General features: G+C 41.4%; 1 protein-coding gene and 2 pseudogenes across 3 annotated transcripts; 1 reads left to right on the top strand and 2 right to left on the bottom strand.

Annotated features, from left to right (window-relative positions):
* Positions 1-787: 787 nt before the first annotated feature.
* On the bottom strand, positions 788-9,550 carry LOC110682417. Of its 3 annotated transcripts, none has more exons than XM_021858768.1 (12): positions 8,977-9,550; positions 7,578-7,661; positions 7,000-7,074; positions 6,872-6,914; positions 6,712-6,769; positions 6,356-6,523; positions 6,218-6,280; positions 6,035-6,129; positions 5,834-5,915; positions 5,441-5,551; positions 5,151-5,303; positions 788-1,099 (listed from the first exon to the last, which is right to left on the bottom strand). In XM_021858768.1, the coding sequence occupies exons 1-11, from the start codon at positions 9,080-9,082 to the stop codon at positions 5,163-5,165; spliced, it is 1,026 nt and encodes a 341-aa protein (XP_021714460.1). In that variant the 5' UTR covers positions 9,083-9,550; the 3' UTR covers positions 788-1,099; positions 5,151-5,162. The 3 variants fall into 3 exon arrangements, with proteins under 3 accessions (XP_021714460.1, XP_021714452.1, XP_021714444.1); XM_021858760.1 differs by having other exon boundaries at positions 788-1,096; XM_021858752.1 differs by lacking the exon at positions 788-1,099 and having other exon boundaries at positions 4,957-5,303; positions 8,977-9,549.
* Positions 1,028-4,970, top strand: LOC110682407 (annotated as a pseudogene).
* A 456-nt stretch (positions 9,551-10,006) lies between the features above and the next one.
* On the bottom strand, positions 10,007-25,376 carry LOC110737537 (annotated as a pseudogene).
* Positions 25,377-25,394: the final 18 nt, after the last annotated feature.

Below are 25,394 nucleotides of genomic sequence, written 5' to 3'. Positions count from 1 at the left end.
AGTGATTGCATGTTATTATAGCTTAAAAGAACAACTTTAATCATTAAATATAGATTAGCTGGATCATTTATTTTGAATTTTTGATATATGGTGGATTGGTGGGTTGTTCAAATCTTGAAGCTTTGCCTTTAATGGTGGTTTGTGGTAATAAGTTGGAATAAAGACCTTAAATTTTATGTTGGTGACACTTATAAATTCCGATGATCATGAATTGGTGGGATGCACTAATGGCCATGGGGTAGTAGCCAACTAGCCATAATTGATGTTGGTTCATTGGTGGAGTTGACGGATGAGAATAAAGTGTATACAATGTATTTAAAATTAATTGCGTATAAAGCAAATATGAAGAATTTTATGACAAAAGGAATGAATATTATTCTTAATGGCTCGTCCAATTTTGAAGTATTAATTGATAAAACAAAATTTGTTTATATACATTTTTACTCTCTACAAGTCTATGATATACATCACTAATGTGCTTGTTTGTACTTTTGGCTATGAACACTGCCTTAAAAGGCTAACCATAATGAGCAAACTCACCATCAAAGAAACATGTGCTTAATAAATGTCATCTTCCAAAACATATGCATTCATCGTGCTTAGCATAAAAGACATACATCCAAATTTAGCAGCTAACATATATTACAACAACTACTTTTGTCGAACAAGCTCAAGCACTAGTAAACCAACCTTCAATTGTAACATATGCTAGTTACTTTAATCCATACGTCTAACGGTCATATCACATGTAGTGATGTAGATGATCTAATTTCCCCAAGAAAATTAATCAGTTAATCACCATATATACCTTGTACCTTCTAAAGGTGTAACATGTTCAACTCTTTAGCAGACAGTAGCAGAAAGATAGTACAACAGTAGCACAACATACAGTAGAATCCAATGTAATAATGTAGTCAAAAAAGTAAAAAACACAGTCATTCCACTGTCTGTTTCCTTAATCACCGGTTATTTCTCTGCTTTTTCAACGGACCCATGCGTGCTTTTCTCCACTCACCTTCTTCATTGGCCCCTTTCTCCCCACAACATTATTACTTCTCCTTTGATTTCTTGCTTGTCGGTGAGATTTCCCATTTTCCTGCTAAAATCATCAACCAAATTTGGTTAGTTTATCTTATATTATGTGTATATATTATAGTTTTTATAATGTCTTTGTTGAATCATATGGTATGACATGTGTGGTTTAATAAGTTTGCTATTATTATTATTAATCAAAAACCCAAATCATGATTAGTTGAGGGTATGAATTTACTTCCGTGTGTTTCAATTCATCATCATTAGTCTTCCTTCATTATTATGAAAGGTTATGTAATGAAATGAGTTATCTTGGTGCTTTTTTAGCAGCTGGTATAATGTTGTGAAGAAAAGTGATAGATTATGATATTTACTTGTTTTTCAGGTTGTTTTGACAATGTACTAGTGCAGTAGCTCTTCTTTGAGTGTTATTAGAAGCCATGGAGAACAAGTCGTGGCGTTGGCGGAGGAAATCGTCGGAAAAGACTGTAGTTGATGATGGAAGTGCTAGTCTGTCTGTGGAAGGAAATGTAGAAGAGGTAATGCAATTTTGCCTGATTTTATATATGTTGGATATTGTGAATAGTTTCTGAGCTCAACAGAATGTTTTAGTGTATAGATATTTTTCATGCCATTCTAGATTTATGTGATTGTTATATAAAGTGTGACTGAACCAAAGTCATTATGAATATGCAGCTAATATATTCTGTCAATCTAAGCATATCCTTCAGTATAATTGAATGTGCAAGTAAATGCATTAGTTTTGATTTTTGTTGGTATATTGACTGCAGGGTGAAGAGAGAGTAGGACCTGTGAAATGCACGAGTAATATCAGTGACAAATCAGCCTCGGTCATCTGTGACTGTAATGCTAAGGATGAACTAATCAGAATGCACGCACGAATAGCAGAACAAGCACTAGCAGGTAGATAGCGAGGTTTTACAGTCTTCTGGTGTATGTCTGGTTAAGAAGTCCAATTGTTACTAATATCGTATCACAGGTCAAAAGATGGCAGCAGCGGAGGCAGCATACTTCAAGCAAGAGCTACACAAAGCGCTGCAGCAAGGAGAACCAGCCGAGCAAAAATTAGCTAATCTCAATGGTGCATTGAAGGACTGCATGCAGGAGATAGAGTCTCTCCGAGATGGGCAGAAGGTGTTGGTGGATTTTGAGAAGGAAAAGAGGAAGTTGGATGGTAAATTAGGCGAAGCTAACAAAAAGATGGTAAATTTATCAGCTGAAAATGCCAATTTGATGAAGGCCCTTCTCTACAAAGAGAAGTTGGTCCAAGATCTTGATAAGGGAAAAGAGGAGCTGGAAGCTGAATTCGGCATGCTGATGGACAGGTTAGATTCAGCTGAGAAAGAGAATACGCTTCTGAAGTATGAGTTCCACATGATGGAGAAGGAGCTGGAATTGCAAAATGAGGAATGGAAAAACAGCCGTAGATCAGAGTTGGAGAATGCAAAGCTAGTAAAGAAGTTAGAGGCCGAATGTCAGGAGCTACGCAATCTAGTTAGAAAAAGGCTTCAAGGTCTAATTGCTCCATTGAATACAAAGAGGTCAAATCTGAGGGTGGGGATTCTCCTGAAAAATCTGGCAGGGGAACAACTTTTCTCATTGACAGGGCATTCAACATGGAAGAGGAAAACAAGATGTTGAAAGAGATGCTGGCTTTAAGTAACGGAGAGCTTCGGTCTTGGAGAGTCAAATATGGTCAGATGGCATCTAAAGTAGCAGAACTTAAAGCACAACTGAACGAGCTTTCAGAAGCTGAAAACTCGATGCAGTTGGCTATATCTGATCTTGGCCTCAGCAATTATGATGAAGTTTGTGATTCTGAATCATGGGCTAATGCTTTACTAGCAGAACTCGAACAGTTTAGACAAGAGAAAATCAAGAATGAGCCAGAAATGGAGAAATATGCTATAGTAAGCACGGATACACAAGGTTCAGGGAAGGAGTTACAATCAACCAGTAAAGAAATTGTTCCAGTTTCTGTAGATAATATGAGCAACAAGGAAAAAGGGTTGCTTAGACAGGAGGATTCTTGGCTGGATAAGATCTTAAAGGTGATCTTGGAAGAACATCGAGTTTCAAAAAGAAATATGGGTGAGCTTTTGCAAGACATTATGATTGCTTTGGGTTACGATAATCTGCAGAAAAATGATAATCACAGCTCAGATATTTGTGGTCTTTTGACATGGAAATCTTTAGATTCTACTCCCTCAGAGAGTTCAACTCTTGCAAGCTTTTTAAGCAACAGTATCTCAGTGGAAGACACCAAAGGTCAGAATGTAACAGATGCTTCATTCGAGAGTGAAAAGATAAGAAAACGTTTCAGTGTTGACAGATCAAAAAGTGACAACCGAATGGTGGTTGGCTCTCTTAATCGTCATGATACACTTGCTCAGATGATAGCAATTCAATCAGCAATGCAAGATGAGAACAGACAAGTGAAGGAGAAGCTACAAAGTGTGATTGAAGAAAAGGTATCTCTAGGAAACCAACTTCAAGAATCAAAGCAAACCATTGATAGCCTAGAAAGAGAGCTAGAATCTCTCAAGGAATCAAAAGGCCTTACTGAGGAACAAGTAGAAAATGAGAGGTTGATTAATGAAGATCTTGATACACAGCTTACTGTTGCAAAAGCCAAACAAAACGAGATACTCCACAAATTATCATCCTTAGAGGTAGAGTTGGAGGATAAGAATAATTGCTGTGAAGAATTGGAGACAACATGCCTCGAGCTTCAGCTTCAGTTGGAAACGTAAGAGGAATCTTCCCCCCTTGCCCTCTTCCCTTTGGAATCATTTAGCTTCTGAGGAACTAGTGAAAGCCTGAAAAACTTAAGGAAATTCATGATATAGATCACACACAGATGCTCACACACAGCACATGTATGCATGCATTGTACGTATCTGTGTATGTTTTATGTATGTATAATTGATCAGACTATAGGGCGTGTGACTGCAGGTTCAGGCTCTCAAAAGAGGAGTTTCCAGAGAATGACACAAATCAAGTAGAGAAGGTACTGAGAACAATAATTACTCCGTACTTCATATGCTAAAGTTTCAGAGTATGAGCATAGGCTGGGATAACGAACATGCAGTCCATCTCATAACTCATAAGCTCCCCTTTATCTTGCATTGACTCTTTCCAACATGTGTATACTAAAGTTAAAAACGTCTAAAAAGACCCCCCCCCCCTCTTCTAGCCTTGGTAGTTGTCACTACTGGCTGATATATGTTTTAATGGCAGGAAACAATTCAAAATTTGGCCAAGCAACTCAAGGCATTTCCAACACCAGATGCAACACAATTTGATGAGCTTTCCTCTCCTGATACTAATACATTAAAGATTCAGAATTCCTCATCGATTGATAACAAGAGTTTAGCCATACAACGCTCTACTCTCCGTGATCGTATGTTGGAGGACACTGGTGATCAAACAGATGGTCTCAAGAATCTTAGAACTGAAGAAGAAGAATGTTATGAAGACAGCTCAGAGAAGAAGAGTGTCAACCATACAGAGTTAAAAGCTCTGCCTCCTCCTCCTGGGCTAAAGGTCCAATCTCTTGAAGAAGTTAGCACATTAGCTCTTGTGCCGAGTAAGAAGCCGGGTGGTGGGTTTGGTTTTATCAGAAAGCTGTTCTTTAGGAGGAGGAAAGGCTCCAGCAAAACAAAAGCTGCTCCATTGCAGCGCAACACAAGCACCTTGAAGAAACAAAGGGATGTCTTGCTTGTGATTTAGTATAGTATATGGACTTGAATCCTTCTCCCTACTCTTAAATTTTTTCCAAAACATTGAGTAAGGAGCCTTTTGTTGCAAGCTAGTGATTGAAAGCACTAAAGTTAGGGGTTGCATGTACATAATCAAGCAGTATGAATTCTTAAAATTAAAAGGTTGTAATAATACTTGATATGATAAAAAAAAATTGTATTTCTTGCATGATTCTATACAAGACTTTCTCTTCCCATTGTTTCAAAATGTGAATTCTTTAGTAATATATACAAGGAAAAAAGTTACAATTGGCAGGTTGGTTGAATCAACTTTAAGAGCAATCAAAACTGGAAAATGGAGCAAATTTCTGGACAGAACAAAATGGAGCACATCACCTCGTTTTATAATCAGTCTCTGTACATAACAAATCTAGCAATTTCATCTAGTCCAGCTTCCTTGTAGCATTCAGCAACTCGCTCAAGACTTTCATCCCAAGATCCTTCAATGGAAGCCAAGTCCAACAAAAAAGCGGCTTCATCCAATGCCACCTGAACATGAAGTTTGAAAAATAGTTTGCTTAAAATGTGTTGCCTAGAATTCCTGTCAAACTTTTGGGGTCATCTTCCCCGAACCAAAAATTGAATTTAGCAAAACCAATTATAATTATATAATCATACATTCATACCTGGATTGGTTCTTTTCCTTTCTTCAAATCTTCCTGCCTACCCTCTTCTGTCACCTTCTCCTTGATGTATTCTATTTGTTCATCTTCCCAATGTGCCATATCAGCAACTTCCTGTTCAACATTAATAGACATCACAAGCCATAAAAAAAAGAAATCTAGTAACGGAAGTCTTTAGTCAAAACAAGAAAAAATGGTTCAGAAAGTGATTCCATTATCCTCGTCCTTGACTTTCTTTAATTGTAGTGATTTTCAATCGAAATATGACAAGAAATTCTAAAGATTTCAATCCTTTTTAAGAAGGGGGAAGAAGGTCATCAAGCTAACCAAACCTGCAAGGAAACTTTGGGAAGGAGCTGGAAATGCAGGAAATAACGGGGAAGAAAGGATGCATACCAGGTATGGACAACCTAAAGTCCACCATGGTGATTTCAGTGCCACCCTTGCAGCATCTTTAGCTTCTGAAACACGCCCAACCCTGAAAATTAATAATTTAAGGTTATATAACTTCCAAGTCATAAGCAAACTATCAAGAACCCTATCTACTCAGCAGTAGAAATATGTGCTTATCGACAACTAAAGTACAAGTCAGCATACTTCAACAAGATCTTTGAATTGAAAACATAAGGCCGTGCAAACCCTGGGAAAAGGTCTTTCTTCGTATAGAATTCTCCAGTCACCAATGCTGAAACCTTCAGGTCACACAGAAGAGTATTACAAAAAAACAGATCAATCGCAATATTCAGCAGAAAAATATGGATAGAATCCAAGTAAGCTCACATGATCACCATCATCGAAATGTCGCATCACTTTTCTCTCTAAAACATCTGGAAACAACCCGACCTAAATAAAGAATGGTGTCATTTAACAAGTTCAAGGAGTCAAGTTATTAAGTAAATTTCAAATTTCTCCTCTTACCTTTTTAAGAAGATAGACATCAAGATTAGGAGTCTGCGACTCAGCAATATCACCCTTATTATAAAGCTTTTTTCCAGCCTCAAGAGAAGCCGCAAAAAGCACATCATCACCACCTTCCCTGTTCAATGCATCTTCCTCAACAAGTATTCTGTGAATATATTGATTTACCTGGATTGGAAAGTAAACATTCATCATGTTTTGAAACATGGGGCTCATTAGGATGGGTGACACAAAAAAGTATGTTGACGGTGGAAGACATAAAGCATATACTAGACAGAGTACATCATCCTTCAATATTGATACTAGAACTTGTCTACGTACGCACGTGAACATATGCTTTCAGAATAATGTATTACATTCTTTGCCAAAAGCCAAACTCCATGTTTGTGTACTTCCACAACTGGCATCTCCATCCTGCAGTGTGGGATTTGGAAGTCTAAACAGTTGGTAATGGGTTTACGAGAACTTGTAAAAGAAGTTCAAGGAATTAGGTACACAAGTTTTCAAATTTCCTACCCTGGTGGAGCTGTTGGCCAACGCAGCAAGGCAGTTACAGTACCTGTTAAAGATAATAGTTCATTGAGCACATAGAGAATTCAATGATAGAGGATACATAATTGTGAACAGTTGTTAACTCTTATAACCTGATGAATTTTCTGATAGTGGAATAACAAGGGGAATCAAACCCTGCCTAGCTCCTGGAGAAACAATAGTTTCACCTGCTTGAAGCATATGAAAGTAAGAGTTCAGCTCTATTATCAATAAAACAAGGTAAGGCTAAAATCTTTTAAGGTCTGATGCCAAAGATTTATTTTATTTTATTTTTTTATTTTATTTTTTTTTTTGCAGATATGTAAACAACAATTATGGCTATACATGTAAGGGTTTTGTATCCCCTAACTAATGCATATTGAAAATATCAGGTTTCTATTTGTCGGTTTTGAGTTACTACGAATTATCCACAGTCCACAGACAGCCATGGATACACATCTTGATTACTGATTTTATAATAGTAAAAAAAAATTTAAATAAAATTAGTACTAGTGAACTCAAAACCACGATAAAATCATATTTGATGCACGGATCACTGTTTTTAACTAGATATAGTGCCATGACTCAAAAGTTTATGATGTTAAAAACAATACTTTCCTAATTTACCACACGCCATACCATAGAAATCTTGATCCCTCAAAGATGATGGTTGAGTTTGTATGAACTATACCCTTTGTTTGTAGCACATTTAGCAGCTCATGAAGATGCTCAGGGGGTTGAGTGCAAGCAACATCCTTTATAAATGATATATGGCCTGCACATATTTTTACATAATTAAAACAGAAATGTATAAAACTTTTTTTTTTTTTTTGAAAAGCTCCAAGAGCAAAAATTAGATAAATAAATTAGCTAAATGTATAAAACTTCATAGAACAGATAGCAGGTAAAATGGTAAAAGACGGAACTCAATCAACTATAATGCAGGTCATGTCGTCCATAAATACTTCATCTACCAACTAACCTCTGCTTTTCAAGATATATATAAGTTCATAAGCAAGCTTTTAGCTGTACATTGCACACAATTATGACTGTAAATCGCTAAATCATAATAACTACCACTATGCTGCATACAAGTATCATAATCACACAAGAAGAAGATTGATTTTTTGTTTCCCCTTGCTGAACCTTCAAGCTAGCAACCTATTCTAATAGATAATCCAGCTCAAAATCTTTGCGTATGAGTCTTGTATAAGCCAATGCAAACTTAAGTAAATCAAGATCAAGCTCGACCCTCATCTAGTAAATAGCTCTATCAATCAAAATACTACTGCAAGTAACAAAAAATTAACTATTATTTTATTTTTTGTGAAAACACAACTCGAATTGGCCTTAGAAATACATACTACATCAATTTCAATCCACCATTAGGCATTAGCACATCACTAAGAGAAAACTTGTTAACAATAGCCCGTCCAAAATTTTCTCCCATAACCAGATTCCCATCACCTCAGATTCTATAACAGAACTAATTAGGTAAGTAACTCTAAATCACGTATAAATTTCACTCACAAGAGCCTAAATTAAATTTTTTTTCCGCTATTTCTTATAATCCACCACTCCATGAACCAACCAAAACATCGAATTTGCAATGTAAGAAGATTAAATCACTAAATATGAGGGTAGTTGTTCATAGAATTTACCCTCCAAGTAACATTGTTCAAAATAGAGTTACAACTTACAATTAATATTGGAAGTCATCCTTTCAGCCTAATTACAAAAATCTTATTCCACCATTGTTATCAAAGAAATGCTGAATACGCTAGCAGATTCTAAATTCTCACATTTATCACCAAAAATCCACATCAAAATTGCAAATTATTCTAAGTTCCTAACCATATTCAATCTAATATTATAATAAAACCATTACAAATTTATTTTTTTTAAAAAAGAAAGATACCCAATTCATTGAAAAAGATATCCAGAAAACCCAATTGTGGATTAACAAAACCAGACTATGAATTAACAAACCTCTAATTCTAGGTAAACAGAGCAAATTAAGAAATTACAATTTAGTATCAAAGATCATAAATAATTGGGAACTAATTAAAAATTAAAGAAAGTAAAGATACCGGAAGAAGAAAAGCACCGAACATGAAGAGGACGAGGTGGGAAAGAGCGCAACCTAGAAGTCAAAGTGGGACCTCCATGAACAATACCTACTACCCCTGCTCTCATTTTCCTTTATTTTTTTTTTTTTTTAAATCTTGAATGAGAAAATAGCGTGTGTACAAGTTTGTAGTGATGTGGCGGAGTTAATGGTGGCGCCGGCGGTGGCAGTGGCAGCGGTAGGGGATGACTGGTGAGAGAGAGGCCGAGAGGGAAAGTAAGTGGATGAGAATACTACACTCATTTAACGGATTTTTTTTTTTTTTTTTAATTCCAAAGTCTTGTGTGTGGTTGGCTAAATCGTGTATCTGTAGACTGTAGCCGCTTGTATATTACGGAGTAACACGAATACCGGATACCCCAAGTAACACTAAGAAACCCTAATACTAAATGGGTAACCTCTTTAACACTAATTAGGTAGCTCTTGTAACAGCGACGAAATAACATTTGTGACACCAATCAAATAACTCTCATAACACTAAAGAAGTAACTACTATCATGATTGGTCATGCCGTGTGTCAGTCACATTGCCCGCATATAAGAATTTGAATTTTCCAAATGATCTACAAAATATTATAATTTCTCCTATTCTCCTAGAATAATTTAACTTTTCGATTATTCAACACTAAAAGTTTCAAAAAGTTAGATTATTTTGCTAAGTCAACCAAAAGTTTAACTTGATGATTGAAATATCAATATCGCATTTGTATTCTATCACTTACATTAAACGTGTTTACGTGTGTACTTTTAATGTAAGAAATTTCAATTATTAGTTGTTAAATCGATTAAAAATATATTCATTCCTTTATTTTTACTCATTTAGCAATACATTCTTATGCCACGTACTATGAGGTTGAGAGTATTTAATGTAAATGGATAAATTATTAAAAATAATTTTTACATGTGATACATAAAAAGGAAGTATGTTATACCATACAAATTTGATATTTATTGAACAAGGAGTATAAATTATATTATATAACATACCGAGTAAGAATTATTGAGTTTTGCATTCTCCTTTAACGAGAGTTCGTAGTCTATTCAAGATATTCAATGTAGTTGTATTACATGATCGGATGAGTATTTAACGTGTTCACAATTTACAACCCATCTTATTAGCAGCAACTCCCTTCATTTCAAGCAACGCATCTTCAAAGCAGGTGGCTAGAAATTCAGGGTCAGGTATCACTTCTTTTGCTACTTGAATTTGCAAATCGGCCTTCCCTGCATAGCTTACCATATGCATTGTGATTGCCTAAACCATCAAATTCGAAACCAAACAATGTCATTTATGTGAAAAACGTGTAAATACTTTAGGACACGCATTTTATACTCCCTTTCTTTGAATATATTATCTCTAAATATTAATTCTTTCTAGATTGATAATTGTTTCACAAAAAAAGTTAAAAACAAAATACTCAACTTTTCAAGGAGAGAGAAATTAGTTGACATCACAACTTACATGAGGTTGACTAGAAGATGTGATTCTTAAAAATGTAACAGGGTTGTTAGCAATTGAAATCTCCTCTTGAGGGCCAGCCATGTTCGATATAACGAAGCTTGTATTACTAAAGATTTTGCTATAAAAATCACTTACAAGCTGCATGCAACACAAGAGTAAAGAAAGTTTGTTAGTTTAATCCCTCCTTGGTGGAATCATTTGTTTTACAAAAGGGTGTTTGTACATTATTCAAGCCCCATGCAACATATTATAAATTTATAATGTATAAGCAAAAATAGGATAAAATACGGAAATAAAAAAAATATGGAGTATTAACTAATGTCCAAGTGTGAATATTGGCGATATTATTAATAGTCAAAGTGTTGTATATTTTTTAAAGTATAGATAATATGTCATACTTATTATTATTCCTAGTAATTACCCTGTACCTTGTAACCAAGTAGTGAATATGTAAGCTTTCCCAATTTGTCGCATATACGAGTTTCCATTGAATGCTTCATATGATCCATTATCACCTTAGCTCGAGCTGTACAAGCTAGAGCATCTAAATCACGTTTAGAGTAAGTAATTGGCAATAGGTTTAACATAAACTTGTTGCCCCAAGGTGAGCGTGATTTTTCTGATAGCATAGCAGACATATCCTGATTACAACAAATATTATTATTAGCTATGACATACTAATGCAATATTAATGTAATGTAATTAGAAATCTGTATAAACAATACGTTTACTAGCAAGAGAACAACATATACAATCCTAAATGATGTATATAAAAAGATAAAAATAAAAATATTTAGAAAAAACAAACATTAGTATTAACACCAATTGGCACATGGTTTTTTGTCGTCATCTCGATCTAGTCCTAAATCAATATCAGTACAGTTTAAAAAAAGATATAAAATGCTTATATACTATATCTAACAACTGGCTCCCAAGATGTTGATATGAATATGTCATTTTTCTTTGAATAATAATTTTTTTTTTTGAAGCAAAAATAATAAATATTTATTTAGGAATGCAAAACACACTCTACTTGTTGATCAATGCTATAATTAATGTTTTATTATGTTTATTACTTGTTTGGTTGACATTACAATGCATACAATGAGAAGTAGTTAGTTGATACTCAATTTAAATGAAAGTAATATAAACTGCAATGTTAAAAATTTATGTTACATTGGTCATGCAACTTCCTATTATTATGAGAAGCTGCATGGCCAATCTAACAGCTATATATACTCAATTCCTGGCTGTTCTGTTAAGTCAACAGGAAAAATGCCAGTAATTTGGTTGACATTACAATGCATACAATGAGAAGTAGTAAATGTAAAGGCAAGAATATTATAAACCTGAATTCCTGGCTGTTCTCTTAAGTCAACAGGGAAAAGGCCAGTAATTTGAGTGCCTTCTTGCAAAACTAACAAGAAAGAAAATCGCTCTCAGTGGAAAACGTATCAAGATATATTTTTGATACGTTTTAATTCTATCTTTAAATTGCAAGCTAAATACATGAGACAAAATAAAAGGCAAAAACTAAAAACGTTCTTTGAATTAGATAAGTAAAAGTAGAATTATTAAATTAAAATAAATACGGAGTATTAATTATATGGATTGATCAGTACTTTTTTTTTTGGCAATTTTTTTCAAACATAAATTCCACTTATACCCTAATATTACACTGTCTCGATTTTTTTTTTTTTTTTTTTGACGCTTGTCTTACTTTGTACCCTCTCTCATTCTATCCTCATTAGTCTATGCTAGTTTGCTATGGAGTATTAAAAAAATTGTAACCAAGATCTACAGAGTATTATATTAGGAAAGGAGATAGTATATATCTACAAGTAATACAACGCACCCCTGAATAAAGATTAACATTAGAATATTTTTTTAAAATCACCAAAATTGAATTTTACCTTCATTAGGATGTGGAATATTGAGATATCTTATAAGTCCACACCATATTATTCCATAAAGAACATCATTTATCGTCTGCATTTATAAGTAATTAATAGTACTGTTTCGGGTGAAAACAATGGGACCTTGCCGAAGGTCCGCTGAAATGGAGAAGACTGGATTCGGTCCAAGTTGTGTTGGGCCGAAGGTTTCCTGCACAGTAAACACACGTAAACTAGCCTCGGGGGTGTTTCCGAGGAAGGCCCCTCCGATGCTAAAGTCAGTACAATGTGTAAAAGGAAGACACTCTGCAAGAGAGTTTGTAGCTTGAGGCTTTTGTGGAATATTTCTGAATGCAAGAATGATCATATGAATTGGAATATCCATCTCGCTCTGTGAATATGTCAATATGATGGCTTTTATACCTCATCATACATGGAGAGGTTGGGCTTTAGCCCAATTGGCTTACTTTGTGGGCTGACCTTTGACTTTTGTGCAATTGGAGAGTTGAACCTTGACCTTGGGCTTTTAATTGGATCATGTAGTGCTTAGGCCCAATTTTGACTAAATTGGACCCAAACAACTTGCCCCCCAGACCCGATTTGGAAGGATGACGGGTCGGGTTTGATTTAATTCAGAAAAGGAGGGAAGTAAATGATTTAATTGATCCAAAAATTTGAATTTAAACCGTAATTAATGAGATAACAACGGTTAATGATTGCGGAAGTTGGACGGATAATGGGCAGTTTAATCACAAGATCATGTGTTTAATGGTTACTTAGTGGGTATTTAAGAGAAATTAAAGCACAGACTCTTCGTATCCCGTACCTGGAGGTATAAACAGAGGCGCGTCATTCTCCTCACTTATTCACCAACACAAATCCAGAATTCTTCGAGAGAGAAACCAAGAACCCGCATCAAAACTTCGCAAATTCCCCGAGCATTGAGCTTAGAAACTGAGACTTGCCACTACGAATTCGTAAATCGGCAACTTTCGCTTCAGATTAAGGTAAATTCCTTTGATTTCAGTTTATTTTTCTTCGAATTCGAACTCCTTCCCCTTTTCTTTCGACTTTTCTCTTCGAAATAATCAATGGCAAGAGGAGTTAGAGGTAGAGCCCGTGCTCCAAGAAGAGCAAGGCCGATTCCCGATCCTAGGAACATGATTGGGACCTGGAATGGTCAAAGGCCGGAGCCTGACCCTGCTGAAGGGATTAGGGCGACTCCCCTTTCCTCGGCTCCTCCTCAAAGAACGGATGAGCCGAGCGCTTCTGGACGGGATGATGAAGTTCCCGCTGTACTTTGGGATATCCTCCCTGGGTTTTCAGAATGGGAGAATGCCGAAGTCGTTTCGGCCATGATAAAGAATCGCCCCTACTCATGGTGGGTAGAGAACGCTGATCAATATCGATTTGCCGAGCAAATTGAGTTGCATTACGGCATTTTTGAAGCTGATGGATATTGGTGCCGAATGCCCTCAGCATCCGATAGAATCCATCGTCCACCCCCGGGGTATGTGGGGGTGTACACGAGACAGCTTCAGTACGGGCTGAGGTTCCCTTTGGACGTTTTCGTCCGAGACTTGCTGATCCATTACAACATCTCCCTATGTCAGCTAACCCCCACCAGCATCCGAAGGGTGATGACATACTTATGGGTCTGCAAGTTCTTCAAGTACGTGCCGAACCTGCACTGCTTCAGAAAGCTCCATCGGCTAGTGCCAAATATTCAAAGTGGGCCTGGAAGCCATGGTTCTGGGTGGTACCGGATTGAGTCCCGGCCCCAATACTTGACCATGTGGCCAAACGACTCTTCAGACAAGGACTGGAGAGGTCAATGGATTTGGGTTAGGGCACCCACAGATCCGGGCCACCCTTGCGTCTTCAGCGCTCCCCGGTACTTAGCCGAGCCTGATCCCGAAATGGGAAGTCTAGGTCCCCCCGCAGATAACGGGGCGGATCCGAACCTGGATCAGCAACATATCTTCGGCAAGCTGCCGAACCCGGGGGGGAGTGGTCGAATGCAGCATATCCCGGAGACTTGGCTCCCCGATACGCATTACGTTTTCCAAGAGAACATGCTAGCAGCTGTTGGCCTCAGCCGAAAGTTTAAGGATGGTAAGCTTCTTCGGCTGGGGCCGAGGCTTTTTAACTACCTCTTTTTCTTCTCTCGCTTTGCTTTTTTTATGCTGTGCCGATATATCTGAGCTAAACTTTCCCCTTTCCTTTTTTCAGAGCGGGACGAGACCAACGTTGGCATTAACTACGCTCGTCTTGGTGTTAACCGAGAGCGAGTTGTAACTGAACGGGCCCCGTCTATCACTGAGCCGAGGCATAGGGAGGTTCATCTAGACTCTTCCCACTTCCAAATTGAGGCTGTTGCTCTGTATCAGAGGCAGAAGCCTTGGTGGAAGAAGAGAGACCCTTGGTTCTAGCTGCTGAACGAAGAAGCTGAAGCTGCCCGCACAGCCGAAGAGGTTGCACGGGTACTCGAAGCTTGCGAAGGAGGAGAAGGGTCCTCCAGAGCTGCTGAAGCCGAAGCTGCAGCTAGAGCAGCTGAAGAAGACGAGGCTTTGCTGAAGACCTCGGTGAGCTTTCAGACAACTTTTTTTTTTTTTTTTTTTTTTTACTCACATTCTTCTTCCCCCCTGTCTGTTACAGTCTGAAGAGAGTAACAGACACAGAGAAGGCAAAGCTCCTGTTCGTCCCGAAGACCAAATACAAGAGTCTTCAGACTCAGATATGGACGAGCAGCCCCTTCTGAAAAGGCGCCGAAGGATGGCCATCATCGGCCCTCATGACTTTCAGCAGAGGCCGATGACCATCGGCGTCGCAATAAGGGAACCTGAGGAAGGCAATGGATCGCCGAGGGTTCCCCAGCCAACACCCCAATCTCCTCAAAAGACCCCTCCGCCACCTCCTGAGATGGAGGTGGATCAGAGAACTCCCGAACCTAAGGGAGGTGTCCCAGAAGAAATCAAGAAGAGTGCTGATGAGCACGAAAATAAGGATGCCGTGATGTCCAGCGCTGAGGGCTTCACGGCAGACATCGCAAGAGAGGTTGAGGCTTTCGTCCTCACCCCTGAAGAAGAGGAGGTCATAGTAATTGACTCCTCTGAGAAGGACGATGCTGAGACAACCAAAGCTAATCAAGCTCCATCGTCGTCCTTCCCTTCTTTCCAGACTCTGCATTCTGGAGAAATGGGTTTCTCGGCCCCCCGAATTCCAATCCCAGACCACATCTGGGACCTCATATGGGGTCAAAACCGAGAAGGAGCTGCAGCCTACTTCGGCAATTTTGCTGGCATGTCCGAAGTAGACAGGGCAAGGATCTGGTCGCTGAAGGCCACTGCTGGGATGGGCGAATCCAGCAGATCAGTTCCTGACCCAGCCAGGTCTAACCAACTGCTGATGATGCAGGTAATTTTCCTTGTCTTCATTTCCTCCGAAATTCAACTTTATATATATATTTTTTTTTTATTTATTTATTTTTGTCTTCCTGTTTTCAGTTCGTGCACAATCAGACTCTCACTGTAGAGCTGATAGATACCCTACAAGATAGGGTAGACGCTGCTGTGCACGACAAGAAGGTGGCTGAAGAGGAATTAAAGCTTGCTAAGCTGAAGCAAGCAGCAGCTGAAGAGAAGCAGCAGGAGGTTGAGGAGTACGGGAAAAAAGCTGCCGAAGCCCTGAAAACCTTCTGCGATGCTATGGAGAAGGAAGTTTTTCCCCCACTGATGGAAGGGGAAAAATTCCTCCAGGAGCATATGGGAGTGGACGTCTCCAAATTCAAGGCTGCTGTTGAGAGCCGAATTCAAGAAGGAACTGCTGCACAAGCTGAAGTGCAGCAGCGTCTAGAGGCTCTTGAAGCCAGCCGAATGGCTGCTGAAGAGTTGCTCCTGGTCAAAGACGTCCAACTCTCAGAGGCTGCTGCTGCTGCTGAAGCCCAAAGAGCTAAATTCCAAGAGGCTGAGGATCAACTGCTGATCCAGAAAGTTGAAGTGGCCCAAGCTCAGACAAAGGCTTTCCAAATTCAGCAAGAGCTGAATGAGCTGAAAGGTTCCTCCTCCAAAGTCGCTGATGAGCTGAAGAAATCCAAGGAAGACTTGGAGGAGACCCAGAAGAAGCTGGCTGATGCTGAGGCTTTACTCAAAGTCCGTGTTTATACCCAAGAGGAATATGAGATGGGTTTCAGAAACGGATTCCGAGTATGCCGAAGAGTCTGCCTTCATGCTGAGCCGAAGCTGGACTGGTCTAAATGTGCTGAGTGGGTCCAGAATCCCGAAGACCCTCACATGAAGTATGCAACTCCAGCCGAAGCTGAAATTCTTAAGGCTGAGGAAGCCGAAGAGGAAGCTGAGAGACTGGAATTAGAAGCTGAGCAGAGGGAAAGGGAGGCTCGGCAAAGTGCAAAGCCCGCTTCTTCTGCTGCTGGGGCTGAGGCCACCATGGGGCTCAACGCTGATCAGTCTGATCCTCAGGCTGAAGCATAGGAACTCGGGCAGTCGTCTTCAGAATCTTGCGGTTCATCATGTGCTTAACTTTAGACTTGCCGCTTTCTGAGTTTTTTGCCTTGTTTTTTGCTTCAGCTTGCCTTGTCGTACAGCAGTTTATTTTTTTGCTTATGTACGTATTTCGGCAGCTGTTATTTTCCGCTTGTGGGCGGCTGCCGATACTGAATTATTGAACTTGTAGCTCAATTTTTTAGCATGAAATATTAATCTGATGCTCTTTTCTTCAGTTGCTTTATTTTGATGCTCTTTTCTTCAGTTGCTTTATTTTTGAATGCTTTACTGTTTCTTTTCTTCAATTCTGCCGAACATAGTTGCACTGAGTGCTTCTTGCCCCCCCAGAAATTGAAGTATGACTTCAGTTGAATAAGCAATTTCTGCACTTCTTCAAAATGGGTATCCGAAACACAGGGCCAACTGAAGGCAATGCTAGGGATATTAGCTTTCTGGGATACAAGGCTCAGTTAAGGCAATATCCCAGAATTGTCCATGGACTAACCTCTTTAGAACAAGTCTTACTGAAGCTTGACTTCAGCTGAAAGACCAGTGTTCTTAAAGAAGACGCATATCCGAAACACAGGGCCAGCTGAAGGCAATGTTTCGAATAATGGCTTTCTGGGATACAAGGCTCAGTTAAGGCAATATCCCAGAATTGTCCATGGACTAATGTCTTTGGAGAACAGGTCTTACTGAAGTTTGACTTCAGCTGAAGGACCAGTGTTCTTTAAAAAGACGAGTTTTGTAAGCCATCTGAAACCCAGTTACCCGAAGGCGAAGGTTTCAGACGAGGCTGATTTCAACTGTTGCTGTTATCCTTGATTTTCTGTCTATCTTTGAAAAATGGATACCCGAAACACAGGGCCAACTTAAGGCAATGTTTCGGATAATGGCTCTCTGGGATACAAGGCTCAGTTAAGGCAATATCCCAGAATTGTCCATGGACTCATGTCTTTGGAGAACAAGTCTTACTGAAGTTTGACTTCAGCTGAAAGACCGGTGTTCTTTAAAAAGACAGGTTTTGTCAGCAATCTGAAACCCAGTTACCCGAAGGCGAAGGCTTCAGACGAGGCTGAATAAAAAACCCTTAAAGAGTAGATAGAACAAAGAAAATTTTGAAAGGATAAAAAGTTGTAAATATTTATATAAATGGCGGCTCCAAGGCCTTTCATTAGTTCAAAATGTACTTACAAAGATTGCTCTGCCCCGAAGGGTTTACACATGATATTTTTTCAGTACATCAGCGTTCCAGTGATTTTTCAACTCAGTTCCATCCAACTGCCGAAGTCGGTATGTCCCTGGCTGAAGCTCATCATAAATTTCATAAGGTCCCTCCCATGTAGCTGAGAGTTTCCCATGGATTCGGCCTTTCTGAACTGCAGCAGCATTCCGAAGGACAAGATCTCCAATTTTGAGAGGCCTTGCATGGACCCTTCGGTTATAAAATTTGCTAACTCTCTGCTTATAGGCGGCCATTTTATCTCGAGCTGAGTCTCTTACTTCGTCGAGGAAATCGAGTGATTCCCTCATCAGTCGCTCATTCTCAGCCGAGAAGTGGTGCACTCGTAGGCTCTCAGAGCCAATTTCCACTGGAAGGACGGCTTCGGCACCATACACCAGTTCAAAAGGTGAGTGGCCCGTTGCCTCTTTTTCAGTTGTCCGAAGGGACCAAAGGGTTCCAGGGAGCTCCTCTAGCCATTTGGACTTTTGATCTTCCACCCTCTTCTTGAGGGCATTTAAGATCTGTTTATTTGCTGCTTCGGCTTGTCCGTTACTTTGCGGGTGGCATACTGCTGAATATGCCAGTTTGATGTCGAACTGATCTGTATATCGCTTCAGCGGTAAGTTATCAAATTGCCTCCCATGATCGAAGACAAATACTCTCGGGATGCCAAAGCGAGTGATGATATTCTGCCAGATAAATTTTCTGACAGTTTGCTCTGTAATGTTCGAGGCTGCTTCGGCCTCGATCCATTTACTGAAGTAGTCGACACCAACTATCAGCCATTTTTTCTGGTACACAGCCTCTGGAAATGGTCCCAGTATATCCAGTCCCCATTGGGCAAACGGGAGTGGATTAAGGATCGGCTGAAGATCCCTTGCTGGCTGATGGATAACTGGAGCATATTTTTGACATTTTTCGCATTTCCGAACCAGCTCCTTGGCATCTGCGATCATGGTGGGCCAGTAATATCCGGCCCTCAATGCCTTGTGGGCTAAGGTTCTTCCCCCAATGTGGTTCCCACAGATGCCGAGGTGAATCTCCCGTAGGATATAATCTGCATCTGTTGGTCCCACACATTTCAGCAATGGGGCTGAGAAGGACTTTTTCAGAAGTTCCCCCCTGAAGACAATGAACCTAGAACTGGTTCTCTTCATCTTGGAGGCCAAAGCTTTATCCTCAGGAGTTTCTCCCCGAAGCTTGAAAGCTAAGATGGGTTCCATCCAACTAGGCTCTGGGTCAGCGCAGCACACTTCAGGTGCTTCGTCGACACTTCTCTCTCGACGCACTTCTACATATACAGACCTGTTCAGCTCGGTAAAAGATGAACTAGCAAGTTTGGAGAGTGCATCGGCTTGAGTATTCTGACCCCTTGGGATCAGCTGAACCTCAAAAGTTTTCAGCTCTGCAATGACTGATTTGATCTTGGCAAGATAAGCTATCATGGAGGGCTCTTTGGCCTCATAGCTGCCACTGATCTGATATGCAACTAGCTGAGAGTCTGTTTTTAAGCAGACATGATCGGCTTCCAAGGAGATGCATAATTGTAGGCCGGCGATTGCTGCCTCATATTCGGCTTCATTGTTCGAGGCCTTAAAAGAAAATTTTAGTGCATACTCAAAGGATTTGCCTTCGGGAGAAGTTATCACTACTCCTGCCCCCGAACCGTTCTCGGTGGAAGACCCATCCGTAAACACGGTCCAGACTTTCTTTTCACTGTCCAGCGCTTCTTGGTATGAGCATTCGGCCAAAAAATCCGCTAGGGCTTGAGCCTTAATGGCAGCCCTCGGACGGTAGCTGATGCTGAACTCGGTGAGCTCAAAAGCCCACTTGGCTAGCCTACCGGATTTTTCAATCTTGCCGAGAACTTTTTCCAACGGCTGATCAGTTAAGACCACTATCTGATGGCAATCAAAATAGGGCCTCAGCTTCCGAGCAGCTACTACTACCGCGAAAGCAACTTTCTCGAGTAGAGGATAGCGGGTCTCGGCATCCGTCAGTGTATGACTGACGAAATAGATCGGTTGTTGACTCTTAATCTCTTCCCTCAGCAATACTGCGCTGATGGTGGCCGGGCTAACGGCCACATATAGGTATAGAGTTTCTCCTTCAGCTGGGCTAGCCAGCGTTGGGAGTTTAGCCAGATGCTCCCGAAGCTGTTGAAAGGCGTCTTTTTGCTCTTCCTCCCAAACAAGCTCTTTTGTTTTCGGGAGTTTCAGGGCTTTGAAGAAGGGTAACCCCTTATCCGAAGCTCTGGAAATGAACCTCGAGAGGGCTGCCATTCTTCCGGTGAGCCGCTGAACATCCCGCTTCGTTTTCGGCTCAGGAAGGTCGAGCGCCGCTTTGACTTTAGAGGGATTGGCATCAATCCCCCTTTTGCTGACCATGAAACCCAGGAATTTCCCTGACTTCACGCCGAAGACACACTTCTTCGGATTCAGCTTCATTTGATGCTTTCTCAAGGTGGCGAAAGTTTCAGCCAGGTCCTTTACATGGTCCTCTAGTTTTTTGCTTTTAACGATTGAATCGTCAACATAGACTTCCATGTTTCGGCCCTTTTGATCGGCGAAAACTTGATCCACCAGCCTTTGATAGGTTGCCCCCGCATTTTTCAATCCGAAGGGCATCATTTTGTAATTATACACCCCAGCGTTCGTGACGAATGCTGTCTTGGCTCGATCGTCGGGGTGCATAAAGATCTGATGATACCCCGAGAATGCGTCCATGAAACTAAGCAAGGCATGGCCACTTGTCGAATCGACTAGCTGATCGATTCTCGGCAAGGGATAGAAATCCTTTGGACAAGCCTTATTTAGGTCCGTGAAGTCAACGCACATCCTCCAGGTACCATTGGGCTTCTGAACCATCACCACATTTGCCAGCCATTCCGGATATTGGCAAGGTTCAATGAACCCTGCCTCCAATAATTTTTTGACTTCGGCTGCGATGTCTCGGTTCTTATTGGCGGAGTAATTCCGCTTCTTTTGCTTAACTGGTCGACACGTTGGGTCAACATTAAGCTTATGGGAGATGAGGTCTGAACTTATCCCGGGCATATCAGCTGCCGAGAAAGCAAACACATCTCTGTTATCCCGAAGGAGCTGAATAAGTTCACAACGGGTGTTAGGATCAAGGTCCATCCCGATTGTTACACATTTCTCAGCATCTCCTTCGGCCAACTCAACTGTTTCAGTCTGTTGGTCCATGTCCATTGCCGATGGACTGGACTCTTCAGAATCTGGTCTGCTGCCAATGTCAGCAGGTGTCCCAGTCTTTGTGTTCTTCGGCTGGCTCTCTGAGTCTTGCGGCTCAGCTGAAGAGTCAACCTTTTCCCTTTCGGGACCTTTTTCTTTGGGCACGGATCCTTGGGCCGAAGCACTTAGGCCTTTCGGCTTTTTTGTGCTTGGCTCTCTTTCTTTTTCTTTCTCCTCCTCATCCTTGTCGTCATCTGGGCGACTACTGGATGGCTTGAGGTAGTTGCACCTTCGGGCGTCCTTTTGGTTTCCCTGTATCCTTTCGGGGAAGCCGGCGTCTGAGACGTAAATCATCAGCTGATGATAAGTTGAGACGACCCCTTGGATCTCGTGAATTATGGGTCTCCCCAAAATCACGTTGTACACTGAAGGAGCGTCGATGACCAAAAACTCAATCATGACGTTCCGGGCTGCCTCATCGCAACCGATGGTGACAGGAAGTGTCACCTTCCCATCTGGATAAGTTGAAGCCCCATTGAACCCGGATACCGGATAGGGTACCGACGTAAGGTGCTTGGGCTTCAGCTTAATTTGATTGTAGGCCTTTCGGAACAGAATGTTTGCTCCGCTGCCACCGTCAACAAGGACCTTACTGACGTCGTGGTTGGCCACCGTGGCGATGATCACCAACGGATCCTCGTGAGGGAACGTAATCCCCCGGCAGTCGGCGGCTGTGAACGTCATGTTCGGCACCGGCGGCTGGGGAGATTGAATGTCAGCGTTGTTCACCTGGTGAGTCAAAGCTCTAAGGTGACGCTTGTGCTCCCTCCGAGAGTATATTCCTCCCGAGATAACATTGATCGGAGGGAATTTCCCCTCCGGTTTTTTACTGTTTTTCCGGGGGAAATCAAGGTCCTGCCGAGGGTCCTTTGCTGACCTCTCGGATTCTTTTTTCTCGCGGTGATCCGCGATGTATTTTTTCAAGTATCCCTTCCGGACCATGTCCTCTATCTGGTCCTTCAGTTGGATACACTCCTCAGTGTTGTGGCCCGAAGACTCGTGGAACTCACACCACTGATTTTTATTTTTTCGCTGATACCACTCTGGGAGTGGTCTCGGCTTTTGGTAACTCTGCTCCTCCTTCGTCACACTGTAAATTTTGGCGCGTGGAAGAGAGAGCGGAGTGTAGGACTCGTATCTGCCTGTGTATGAGGCAAATCTGTCCTTCTTTAGGTCGTTGGCCAAAGATGGCTCCGGAGCCTTTGATTTTCCCTTTGCCTTATGGCCTTGGCCTTCAGACAAGGGTATTTGCCTCTGTTTCCCTCCCCCGGATTGAGGTTGGGTTTTTGCTTTATTCCATTCTTCGGCTCGGATGAACTTATCCGAAGCACTAAGAGCTTCCTCCAAGGTCTGCGGGGTATGCATGACCATGAAGTCTAGGAACTTTCCTGGCTGAAGGCCATTCTGCATTGCAAAAACAGCTAACCCCTGGTCCAGCTGGGAGACGCTTGATGACTCGTTACTGAAACGGGTCAGGTAGTCTCGGAGGCTTTCGGTTTCCCCCTGTTGCAGACTCATGAGCTCTGCGGTAGTCTTCTCTCGGCGGTTTGCCGTGGAAAACTTGCTCCTGAACTTGGAGGACAGATCATCCCAACCTGTTATGGAGCCTTGCCTTACTCCCTTGGAGATCCACGCTTGCGCGACCCCCTTGAGAGTGGTTGGGAAATATTTGCACCAAGTCGCCTCGGATCTGGGGCAAAGATGCATATGAGTCTCATACGAGGCCACGTGGTCCTTCGGATCCGTGGTCCCGTCATATGTGATATGCGACGGTATTTTAACCGTGGGTACGCGCTCTTCCAGTATCCATTGCTCGAATGGTGAACTAGCGGGTAGCATAACGGCCTTGCCCTTGTTCCTGGCCGAAGGGACCGCGCTCCGCCCTCTTAGAGAGGTAGGAGTGGTTTTCGTCCCTGGCTGGGAAGTCTGGGCCTCGGCTGCAGGGAACGAGAGGCGACTACGCACGCTCGGTTCCTGGCCGCCGAGTCGGTCAAGGACGCTTCTGCGAACAGTCTCAGGTTCCCGGCGAGTAGATTCTGGCCGAGAAGCTGAGCTGCTGCTCTTGTGCGCTTCTGGTCTTGAGGATGAGGATCCTTTAAATACTTGAGGGTTCTTTTTCCTCTGTTTTTCATTTTTCCAAGAATCCTCCTCCCACTCTTCCAGTTCCCGGAAGGAAGGAAGCTTCCCACCGTCATGGTCTAACTTCCTCCGCTGATGCCGGGTATGCGGAGGAGTTCGATCACGAGGCGGTGGCATATTCTGTGCCCTCATTGCCTCCATGAGTACTGCCAGCGCTCTTGCCACCTCTTCCGAACTGGGCCCCGTCAAAGGGGTCCTCGGCCGAGTGTGGGAATGAGGCCGTGCAGCCGATGGTTGGCTTTGGGACACTGAATATGTCCTATGATCAGACTGACCCCTGCTAGACCGAGAGTGGTCCGGCCTATATTGAGAGTCATGCATTACAGGAGATAGGGAATCCTCCTTGTATGATCCTCCCCCCGAGCCGGCACCCTTGGGAGAGTTCCGGTCCGGCGAGGGCGATGGTGTAGGGGTTTTAGGCTTTTCGCCCGCTCCTTGACGGAGGCTTTTGCTCTTGCGGTTCTTAGCCATGGCTGCTAAGATAATTGCAAGATGATCTTGGTTAGGAATTTGGCTTAAAGATTTTTGAAAGTCTTCCCCACAGACGGCGCCAAATTGTTTCGGGTGAAAACAATGAGACCTTGCCGAAGGTCCGCTGAAATGGAGAAGACTGGATTCGGTCCAAGTTGTGTTGGGCCGAAGGTTTCCTGCACAGTAAACACACGTAAACTAGCCTCGGGGGTGTTTCCGAGGAAGGCCCCTCCGATGCTAAAGTCAGTACAATGTGTAAAAGGAAGACACTCTGCAAGAGAGTTTGTAGCTTGAGGCTTTTGTGGAATATTTCTGAATGCAAGAATGATCATATGAATTGGAATATCCATCTCGCTCTGTGAATATGTCAATATGATGGCTTTTATACCTCATCATACATGGAGAGGTTGGGCTTTAGCCCAATTGGCTTACTTTGTGGGCTGACCTTTGACTTTTGTGCAATTGGAGAGTTGAACCTTGACCTTGGGCTTTTAATTGGATCATTTAGTGCTTAGGCCCAATTTTGACTAAATTGGACCCAAACAAGTACAAATATAAAATTAGAGGGAATAATTTTTTTTAAACGAAAAAAAAAAAACAGAGGAAACATTAAAAAACAGGGGAAATACCAGAATTTACAAGTTCTTACAACATTTGGGATGGCGTTTTTGATGGTCTTCATATCATTAATTTGAAACCTTGCTGTTGTGACCTTCCTTGGCATATGTTCCACACCTTCAATTCCACTAATCACAGTCCCTTTATCTTTAATCCATAAACTCCTTCCTAAATATTGTAACACATAAATTAAGCTATACCACATAAACTTCAAACTTTTCCATAATCCCATTTTTCTAAAATTCCATTTCTTCACAAAAACATTGCCTTTCTTGTTGGTCATGACCTCTTCATGATGATGATCATGGCCGCGATGATGATCACTTCTTCCAATGGTCCATAGCAATGACATCAATGACATACCATCAGCTAATGCATGATGAACTCTTAATATCATGCACTTATGTTCATGCATGATGTGTAACTCCCATAATGGTTTATCCAAGCTCATGGGTGGTGAGATGGCCATATCAGCCAAATACGAGTTGATGACATCATTATCATTCTCACCATAGTTATCATGGTGGATGAAGATATGATCATCTAGGTTAACATGGGTTTTTTTCCCAGCGTTCTGCTGCATTATTGTTTGGATCCATCACTAAAAGGCTTGTGAACCGCGGGATTTTGCATATGATCGACTTGGATAATTCATCTTTAAGGGTGGCTACGTCGATGGGGTTCTTGAACCCTACCGCGCAATTGATCACTTGGTAATGCCTAGGGAGGGTGCTTAGTCGGGTGGTTGGTGACACCGGCTCCTCGCTATCACTTCCTCTTAGGAGATGGGGATCCATATATATCGATTTGTATTT

Source organism: Chenopodium quinoa, unplaced genomic scaffold, assembly GCF_001683475.1.
Source record: "Chenopodium quinoa cultivar QQ74 unplaced genomic scaffold, ASM168347v1, whole genome shotgun sequence".
NCBI classification, from domain to species: Eukaryota; Viridiplantae; Streptophyta; class Magnoliopsida; order Caryophyllales; family Amaranthaceae; genus Chenopodium; species Chenopodium quinoa.
The sequence above is the reverse complement of the archived record's forward strand: the minus strand, read 5'-3'. Positions and strand labels throughout refer to the sequence as shown.

What these genes read in the sequence shown, in the direction of transcription:
- LOC110682417 (XM_021858768.1), bottom strand. Translation starts at nt 9,082, where the DNA reads ATGAGAGCAGGGGTAGTAGGTATTGTTCATGGAGGTCCCACTTTGACT. An exon ending in TCGGTGCTTTTCTTCTTCCG is followed by an intron (nt 7,662 to 8,976) that starts GTATCTTTACTT and finishes AAATATGTGCAG; the next exon opens with GCCATATATCATTTATAAAG. An exon ending in AAATGTGCTACAAACAAAGG is followed by an intron (nt 7,075 to 7,577) that starts GTATAGTTCATA and finishes TGCTTCAAGCAG; the next exon opens with GTGAAACTATTGTTTCTCCA.